This window comes from Myotis brandtii, unplaced genomic scaffold (assembly GCF_000412655.1).
Source record: "Myotis brandtii unplaced genomic scaffold, ASM41265v1 scaffold13, whole genome shotgun sequence".
Lineage (NCBI taxonomy): Eukaryota > Metazoa > Chordata > Mammalia > Chiroptera > Vespertilionidae > Myotis > Myotis brandtii.
In genome coordinates, this window is record NW_005354595.1 from 494,668 (window position 1) to 504,864 (window position 10,197).

General features: G+C 39.8%; 1 protein-coding gene across 1 annotated transcript in view; it reads left to right on the plus strand.

The window, feature by feature from the left end:
- SUSD1 (sushi domain containing 1) overlaps positions 1 to 10,197 on the plus strand; it is a 67,957-nt gene that overhangs the window by 32,218 nt on the left and 25,542 nt on the right. Inside the window, exons 9-10 of the mRNA XM_005859817.2 lie at positions 2,118 to 2,227; positions 5,216 to 5,408. Of these exons, the coding sequence (XP_005859879.1) occupies positions 2,118 to 2,227; positions 5,216 to 5,408 (303 nt within the window). The remainder of the gene's footprint in view (positions 1 to 2,117; positions 2,228 to 5,215; positions 5,409 to 10,197) is intronic.

The following is a 10,197-nucleotide window of genomic DNA, read 5'->3' on the forward strand; positions in this document are numbered from 1 at the left end:
ATTTGATCTTACTTTTTATTGGATAATATTAGCATGCTTATCTCATACTGAAGGATCTCATCTTAAAGGATTTACTGTAAGTTGGACGATGTAGTGTCCTTTGGGGAGCAGCTATGAGAAAACCCACTGCCCTGAGCTTTATTTCTGAGCACTTTGCTGTTCTGATTGGTAATGTTGTTACTCTTGGGCCAGCTCAGCATTGCCTGGCTTCATTGTGATCTTACAGCCTATGAAGGCAGGAAAGAACCAAGTCTCTCCAGGTTCTAGGCCTCCCCTTAGAAGATCTCCAGTGTGCTAAAGAGGGACTATTGTTATCAATAGTAGTGATAATAGTAGTACATATACTGTTTACTCCGCCTGCCTATCAGATTGCTTGATGAATTAAAAAGAAAAAGAAAGAAAAAGAAAAGATGTCCAACCTTTACTTTAGATCTGCTATGTCCGGGGGATTCTGATGTGCAGTTAGGATTGGGAACCCCTGGGATAAATGGCTGCAGATGGGGAATTCATCACTTTATTGTCCTGTGGCCTGTTCTAGCTTCCAGCTCCCACCTCTGTGGACACTGCTCCTCCTCCAGTTCCATCCTTTGAGGCTTTGAGACCATGTCCTTTGCTTGGAAGGCATGTTGCACGGTATCTCTCAGTGTCTTTCTTTCTCTCCAGCTCCCTTCCACACTGTGCTAAGCTGAACCGTCTTCATGTTTCTGCCTTTTGTACGGCAACCCACCCTTCTTCCCAACCCAGATGCAAATTCTGACCCATTTTTACAATCCTCAGTCACTTCTCTCTGGATTGCGGTGGGAAGTGGGAACCAGATGCCTTTATTCACGTTGCCATCATCCCCTGGATTCAGATGATAATGGCTGTAAGTGGGAAAATCCTATGGAGATGGGAGCTATGCAGACGGCAGTTTTGCTTTATGTTCTGTTTGTGCACATTGACCACATGGGATATTTCTTAACATACATTTGATGTGCCTCAAAGTCATTTGCATACATGTGACAGTTTTTATTTCTGATGTCCTTAGGAAACCTTTGACATAAAAGCTGTGAAGATGAAGGAGAACACGTGATAGGCCTTCAGATTCTCTCTCATAACCGTATTTCCACATTTCCAGTTAGAGCCAAGAATATTTTCTCCCAGCTAATTGCCTTGTGCTGCAAATGCCCGTGACGGTTACAATTCTGTGGACAGTTCTGATTTTGAGTAGAATAATTTACTGTAATCATCATTACTTCTTAGGTAGCAGAGACTCCTGTGGGAGAAATATACATAAAAGGTGTTTATAAAAAGCTTCCCTCTGACAGACATTCAAAGTTTTTCTCACTTGTAGAAAACACGCAGGCTTGTGTGGTAGGAAATTTGCTTTTCCTTGAAAATTAGCTGTGGTACTCCCAGACCCTTTGTGAGTTCTTTATTCATTACCAACCTCTTCTTTTGATTACATTAAGAAAATGGAGCATTGACGGAATGAATTCGACTACAGGAGGCATGAAATTACTTTTTTCTGTATAGTGGGTGAAATAAGTCTGTTTCTGATTATTTTACTGCCCTAGTACTCATATGAGTAGCTCTCCTGAAATACTGTCTGCTGTGAGAACAAACATCTCACTAGTCACCTACTTTCCCATCATCTTCTAGGTTGGAAACACTCGCTCTGAGAGTTCTATTCCATGGCCTTTGCCTTTATTCACCTTTTTCCTAGTCTCAGATTTTTTCTGGCCATTTATATGCTTAAAACTTGGCATTTTACTTATGGACCATCCAAGTGATAGGATTAACTTTCTAAAAATACCACAGCTTTATTAGCTTACAGCAATTTTTTTAAATGCATTTTTTTTTCCCATTTGGTACTCTCAATAGCCTATGATGTAAGAGAAGCAAACTGGATGACTTGATTTCACAAATTAGGAAACGGGTTCAGAGGGGCTAAGTGGGTTAGCTAAGGTCATACAATTAAGAAGTTGTAGAGCCAGGACTTGAAGCCAAATGCAATGCTCTTGCTGTTAAACATCCTATTGGCTCTCTTAAGATGTCAAAATTTCAAAATGTAATTAGCCACGATACGTTTTGCTAAGATGATGCAACCTTTCCATATGTTCTCTCTTATTTTTTAGAAGATGATCTCTTAGAAGATGATGGAATTTTCAATGTCTCACTATTTAATGAAACTTGTTTGAAATTGAACAGGCATTCTAGGAAAGTTGGATCAGAACAAATGTACCAAGTAAGATCTTTTATGTTATTTATTAAAGAATTGGGTCACTTAAAAATTTGGGTGCTCTCTAAGTGAGGATTCAAAGTTTGAAACCACACATGAAATGAACTTCTAGACAGTTTGATTTTTGTTTCTAGCGATGGATATGAGATGTGAGATGGATACAAGTGAGGGACTAAATTGAAGGAAGACCCTATTTGGTGACTTGCTATCATTTTCCCTGTCTGGTATTTTATATGTATTATAATTTAGTGCATTTAATAATTGCAGCTTATTTTGCTATTAAGTTCACACTTGGATGTGGGTTTTTTAAGAAACTTATTGCATGACTATTGGTCCTCATTTAACTTGACTTTTTTATGCATTACAAATCTCAAGTAAAATTATGAATAAGTTCAGGCAGGAACTGAGATTTGTTATTTTTGTGCCATATTTTCAGTGCCTAGGAAATCATCTGGCAATGAGTAGACTAAGTATTAAATTAAAATTAATTAATTAATTAATCACTTACCAAAAGTGTATCATGTATTGGGACCTGGAAATTCCAATTCAAACTAATTATACAGTTAAACAGGCCATTACAATATGGCATAATGAGTGATTTTATAAAAAGTAAATAAATGAATAGGATATTGTGTATATGTGTGTGTGTGACTAGCTACAATTTTTAAAAAACGAGAAGTAAAGATGGTGTTGAATCAAGGAGAATGAGCAAGAATTAACCCGTTAAAGAGGTGGGTGAGGGTGAAAAAGGGCACACTGGGCAAGTAAAGTTGCAAATTGAGTAATAGAGAACGTGACTCTCTTGGGGAACAGAGAAACTAAGGGGAAGTGGGAAGAGATGAGGCACAAGTCTAAGCAGTGGCCAGATCATGAAAAGCCCTGTATCGTGTACTTTTATGTGTTGATCTTATGTTGACGTCGATGTGGAGGCACTGAAGGATTTTACACAGGTGAGTGAAATATTCAATTTTTCATATTCGAGAGAACACTGGGCCTAGAAACATATTCAAGTACCCAAATAATTTAATATAGGATAAAAAATGATCTTTCAAACGAGTACAGAAATAAATGGTTCTGAGACAATTGGTTAGCTACGTGGTTAAGAAAATACCACATAGTTAAAAAGAAGTTGTACACACCCTAAGACCCAGCAATTCTACTTTTTAGTATATACCTTAGAGACATTTTTGACTTGCACTTAAGGGATATATAATTGGATTTTCATTACATCATTGCTTACAATAATAAAATATTGAAAATAACTTAAAAGTTCATCAGTTGGAAAATAGAGAATTTTGATGTTTGGTTGAATCATCTGAAATTACTGCTACTCAGCCATTTTATAATACAGTCATAAAACTGAATATTATATAGGTGCTAAAAATGAATAGACTAGATCAAAATAATTCATCATGGATAAGTCTCAAAAACAAAATATTGAGTGAGAAACCCATACTGTGTATGTATGGTATGAACACAGACACACTCAGGCAAAAATCAGCTTCTTTAAGATAGAGCATCTACATATGACAATAACTAAAAGCGTTTTAAAATACAGAATTTTTTTGAAGATGACAGAAGTATTTGTTGAGAATCATATGCTTTCATGCTCACACTAAAGTGGTGCTTTCCCAATAGGAAACCACAGTGCTATTAGAACAAGCAGATGGACCCTGGGCAGCCAAAAGTTACAAATTCTCAGGTCCACTCTACCATCCTAGTTCCTTACTTTTATATCTTTTGTTTCCTTTTTGTTTTTGTTAATCCTCACCTGAAGCTATTTTTCCATTGATTTTTAGAGAGAGTGGAAGGGAGAGGGAGAGACAGAGAGAGACAAACATGGATGTGAGAGAGACACATCAATTGGATGCTTCCTGCATGTGCCCCAACCAGGGCTGGGGATCAAGCCTGCAACCAAAGTATGTGCCCTTGACTGGAATCGATCACGTGAGCACTGAGCAAGACCGGCTAGAACTTGATAGAAAATTATGAGTGAGGAAATTTTGAGGGATTTCTTGAGAGAGATCATCTCTAGTGGGAGTGAGCAGTGCAGACGATTAGGGGATTATGAGATGTTGGTGGAGCAACTCTGATGATGACACAGTCTAGGATGTGGATCTGAGTCACTAAAGTTCAGTGAAAGAACTTCATAGCATTGAGCTCAAGGTACTCTGAGGCCAGGTTTTGATGACTTATGTATAAAAACATTTAAATTACACAAGAGATTGCTGGGAATTGGGGAGAGAGGACTCTCCCATGAGTGTTGGATGACTATGGAAGAATAACAGTGATGAGGAAGGATAGCGGCTGGGATAGCCAATAACATGAGCATCAAAGGAAACACTAACCACATGAACACCCAGCTAAAGCACACTGATCGTTCAAGGGCTGATCACATTGCATTACTTCTGGGACCCTCACATATATTTGCCCTTATAAGTCCCTATGTTATACCTGCAACTTGAGTTTGGTGATGGAGGGGGTATCATTGGTTTTTTGTTGTTGTCTTTTTTTTTTTTTTACCAGAGCTCAACTAGAAAAGAACAAGTGAAGTAACATTGCACAGTTGCTTTGAATGCATAATTTGAAGTCATTCTCATAAGTTTAAAAACTGTTCCTTGAGGCTTATCTATGGATTTCTTAGGAATGAAAAGAATTTAAAATAATTTTGCCCAACAGCTTCAGGGCAATCTCCTTCACTGGGTAGGCATTAAGGGATCATCTTAGAATAACCAGACGTCTTGCTCATCTGAGATGAAGTTGTGCATGCTAAGCTTAGTCTGTAGCTGTTTGAGGGGGAAGTTGCATAGACTAGGTAGGGCAGCTTTGTAAAGTCCTTCCCCAGGTTAGATTGCTATTACATTAAACATACTTCTAACTGGGTCAGAACCAATAGAAGGAAACTTCTTGCTTTATAGTTATTTTGCTTCTAGTTTAGAAAGCTGCAAGCCAACAGAAAAGGTAATGCAATACTTTCTTTTAATCTCACGACAGTTTAAAATTCTGGGTCGAAGGTGGTATCTGAGTGATCTTTATCACGCAGCATCATTTAACTTCACAACGGGGGAACGAGCTTCGGTTGTGTGTTTGGACCTGTACCCGGCAACTGATTACACCGTGAATATCACCCTGCTGGGATCGCCTGAGCAGCATTCAGTGCAAGTAATGATAACAACTGCACCTGCCGGTAGGTTTGCATGCCTCTCTGTTCTGTATCTCAGGACCACAGGCGAAATATGAAAATTGTACGATGTGGGGACCACAGAGAATGCTAGTCTGGGAGTCAAGAAATGTGGATTTTAGTCCTAATAAACTACCAACTTTGTCTGGGGATGAGGGTGCCTGATACTTACCACCTCTCCCCTTCCACACAGGGGTGCTGGCTCATAGAGGGTACAGACCAGGAATGGACTGTTGTACTCAGAGCTCCCCAATAGTGATAGATTGAGCATTCTGTGAAGTCTTCTATCTCTCACCCCAAACTTGAGGCAGCTGAGCCCTAAGGGTAGTCATAGACAGCTAGAACTAACTTCCAGGGGATCAGAAATGTGAGCTGCACTACGTCAGCACTGGCAGGACAGAGAGGCCTCCTGAGCAGACCCTGTGTGAGCGCATTAACCCCCATAGAGAACAGTGGCCTAATGAAGGTCAGGTTCCTTAGAAAGGCCCCATGGCCTTGTGAGGATGCCACAGAGTCCAGCTCTATCAACTCCACAGCTCCCCCTAGTGGGAAGGGACACAGAAGTCTCTATAAGGTCTTTTGTTCTTTCATCTACTGGGGTTTCGCAGACAAATTTATGGCCAACCAGGTGGAGAGGCTGCCCCCTTTGAAGGTAAACAGTAGAAGAGGATGGGTCCTGCTCCTGTCTTCCTGAGGTCTCCCTCTCATACTCACTGCAGCTCTTAGCGGGAAGAAATTAATCAAAAAACTTATATGCATATATGCATAACCCATGGGCACAGACAATAGTGCCATGAAGGCCTGGGGTGGGGTGGGAACCTGGTGGAGTGGGGCAATGGAGCGGGGAAGGGGGCATTTGTAATACTCTCAACAAGAAAGAATTTTAAAAAGAAATTTAAAAAACCCAGCCAGCATGGCTCAGTAGTTGAGTATCGACCTATGAACCAGGAGGTCATGGTTCAATTCCAGGCCAGATCATATACCCGGGTTGCTGGCTAAATCCCCAGTGTGGGCTGTGCAGGAGGCAGTCAATCAATGATTCTCACTCATCATTGATGTTTCTATCTCTTGCTCCTTATCCTTCCTCTCTGAAATCAATAAAAATATATTTAATATATAAATTAATTAAAGAGGGGAAACAAAGAATGATGATATCCACATTCCACCAAGAGGTTCTGACTTCATCTGTGTGGAGAAAACCACTGTCACACACAGCATTTTACGAATGTGCCCAATAATGAGAAAAGCAGCGTCCTTGACCACAGCTCAGGTATTCACTGTGAATTAAAATCAAAAGAAGGGGGGATAGAGCACTCTTCTCTATTCCCTGGTAGAAAACCCTGAGGGTAGTTTATGATGCAGGTTTCGAATTGCATGCATCATTTGAGCTCTACAGTGACCTTATAAAACATCCCCTATAGCTGATTCCTGTTTACAGAACTGAAGTCCAAACAAAAGATAGTCAAAGGCAACAAATAATTTAACATTGTTTCTCGTATTTTCCCACAAAATGATAAATATTATAACTGTTCTCTGTTGGAGGAGTTATGTCTGAAGTCTGCCTACTTGTCTTACAAACCATTAGCCTGAGAAGTTCATACTTGCAGTTGGTCAAGCCAGAAATTGGCTTGGTATACCCAATCATTTGTAATGTGTCCAAAACAGGGAAAGTAATCAAAAAAAAGAAAGAAAAAAGATAGTGATATTGTAGATCCAGCTAGGTAGGACCATACTCATGGGGTAAATAAAGAATTCATTTACATATTGTCTGTGACTGCTTTTGTGCTACAAAGGCAGAACTGAGTGGCTGTGACAGAGCTGATGGCCCAGAACAGTGGTCGGCAAACTCATTAGTCAACAGAGCCAAATATCAATAGTACAACGATTGAAATTTCTTTTGAGAGCCAAATTTTTAAAACTATATAGGTAGGTACATTGTTATTAACTTAATTAGGGTACTCTTAAGGCTTAGGAAGAGCCACACTCAAGGGGCCAAAGAGCCACATGTGGCTCGCGAGCCGCAGTTTGCCGACCACGGGCCCAGAAAGCCTGAAATATTTCCTAACTGACTGTAGAAAAAAAGTTGCTGACTCCTGCTCTCAGTCATTAATGTTTGCTTTCATATTTATTATATCCTTTCTCTTGCTTTTCTTTTCTTTTTTATCTTTAAATTCTTTATTAGTTAAGGAATTACAAATGTGTCCTCATCCCCCCCCATTAACCCCCCTCAGTTCAATGGGGTGATAGACAAGGATCATCAGTAATACAATGCATGAAATGTAATTGAGGCCTGGCCGGTAGCTCAATTGTTAGAGCATCAGTCCATGCACCTAAGGGTCTGGGGTCCGATTTCTGGTCAAAGGCATGTACCTGGGTTGCAGGTTTGAGCCCTGGCCCCAATCAGGGTGGTTGTGGGAGGCAACCAATCGATGTGTCTCTCTCACATAGATGTTTCTCTCTCTCTTCCCCTCCTAATCTCTATCCCTCCCATTCTCTCTATAAATCAATGAAAAAAAAAATCCTCAGGTGAGGATTAACAAACAAAATGTAATTGAGGTATTTGCAAGGTACTAAGGGAGTACAGAGGCAGTAACGATCGATTTTGCCCAGAGTTGCTCTCCCACATTCCTGTGAGCAGGAGGAATTACAGACCCACCACTACTGTACCATTACATGTGCATACCCAACACCATGTGGGAGTCCAATATTAGCTTATCTCTATGGATAACTATTTCCCAACTCAATTTATTTTCCACTGATTTGAAATTTCACTGTTTATAAATTCCCATGCATAGATAGATTTCTGGATTCTATTTTGTTTCATTGATCGATTTATTTATTTATTTATTTATTTAAAAATATATTTTTTATTCATTTCAAAGAGGAAGGGAGAGGGAGAGAGATAGAAACATCAATGATGAGAGAGAATCATTGATCAGCTTCCTCCTACACGCCGTCTCCTGGGAATTGGGCCTGGGCGTGTGCCTTCACTGGGAATCAAACTGTGACCTCCTGGTTCATAGGTTGGTGCTCAACCACTGGAACACACAGGCCAGGGTTGCTCTATTTATTTCACTTATACCTTTAGTAGTTACAAACTGTTTAATTATTGTAGCACTCTTAATGGGGGTGATACCACCTTCAGGGGTCAGAATTCACCCCAGGAGGGCAAAAATTAGTTATTGAGGGGCAAAAAAAATATATTATTCTTTTTATATATGAAGCATAGTATACACACAATATCTAAGAAACACAATTTTCTGTGGTGTTAGCCCCTAACACCACAGAAATGCTGTTTAAAACAGACTGTTTATGGCCCTAGCTGCTTTGGCTCAGTGGATAGAGCATCAGCCTGCAGACTGAAGGGTCCCGGGTTTTGATTATGTCCAAGAGCACATACTTGCAGGCTCGATCCCCAGTAGGTTTCTTCTTAATGTCTATTAATTCCTTAGACATAATTGGTAATTAAGAGGATTAATAAAATTTCTAGGTTAAGAGTGCCCTCTTCTGTCATTGAGTGAAGTGCAGTTTCTTTAGAGGATATTTTTGTTGTGGTTTTTTTTTTTTTTTTGGTGAGTGTGGGGATGAATTCTGTATTCTATTCTGGGATTCTCTTTTGCCTTGTGGAATCTTGCATTTCCCTCTGAGTTCCTTTTCCTCATCACCACGTAGTCTCCCAAGGACACCAAGTCCTTCCTTTTAATTCTCTTCTTTCCCAGAAGCAGTACCTTTCTCCTCTCTGGAGTCTCAGAGACTTGTGAGACTGAATGGGTTATGGAGAACCAGCACAATTCCTAATACACAATAAGCATCTACCAAATGTTAATTATTTCTTACATTTACCTTATGACATTTGCTATGCACTCTCTTGTAGTTTTGTTATACTGATAGAAGGTGCAACTCTTCTCCTAGATGAAATACATATTAAGGGCAGAAACTATGTCTTATTCAGAGCACCTCTGTTCCATTGGGTTAATACGATGTGAGGTGCTTTGCCTTTCCCTTATTGCTGATTGTTTACATTTAAACGACTAAAAATGCTCTGCTTGCCACTGTCCTGGACACGATGAAGGAGGAGCTCTCAGTTCAATGGGGTGATAGACAAGGATCATCAGTAATACAATGCATGAAATGTAATTGAGGCCTGGCCGGTAGCTCAATTGTTAGAGCATCAGTCCATGCACCTAAGGGTCTGGGGTCCGATTTCTGGTCAAAGGCATGTACCTGGGTTGCAGGTTTGAGCCCTGGCCCCAATCAGGGTGGTTGTGGGAGGCAACCAATCGATGTGTCTCTCTCACATAGATATTTCTCTCTCTCTTCCCCTCCTAATCTCTATCCCTCCCATTCTCTCTATAAATCAATGAAAAAAAAAATCCTCAGGTGAGGATTAACAAACAAAATGTAATTGAGGTATTTGCAAGGTACTAAGGGAGTACAGAGGCAGTAACGATCGATTTTGCCCAGAGTTGCTCTCCCACATTCCTGTGAGCAGGAGGAATTACAGACCCACCACTACTGTACCATTACATGTGCATACCCAACACCATGTGGGAGTCCAATATTAGCTTATCTCTATGGATAACTATTTCCCAACTCAATTTATTTTCCACTGATTTGAAATTTCACTGTTTATAAATTCCCATGCATAGATAGATTTCTGGATTCTATTTTGTTTCATTGATCGATTTATTTATTTATTTATTTATTTAAAAATATATTTTTTATTCATTTCAAAGAGGAAGGGAGAGGGAGAGAGATAGAAACATCAATGATGAGAGAGAATCATTGATCAGCT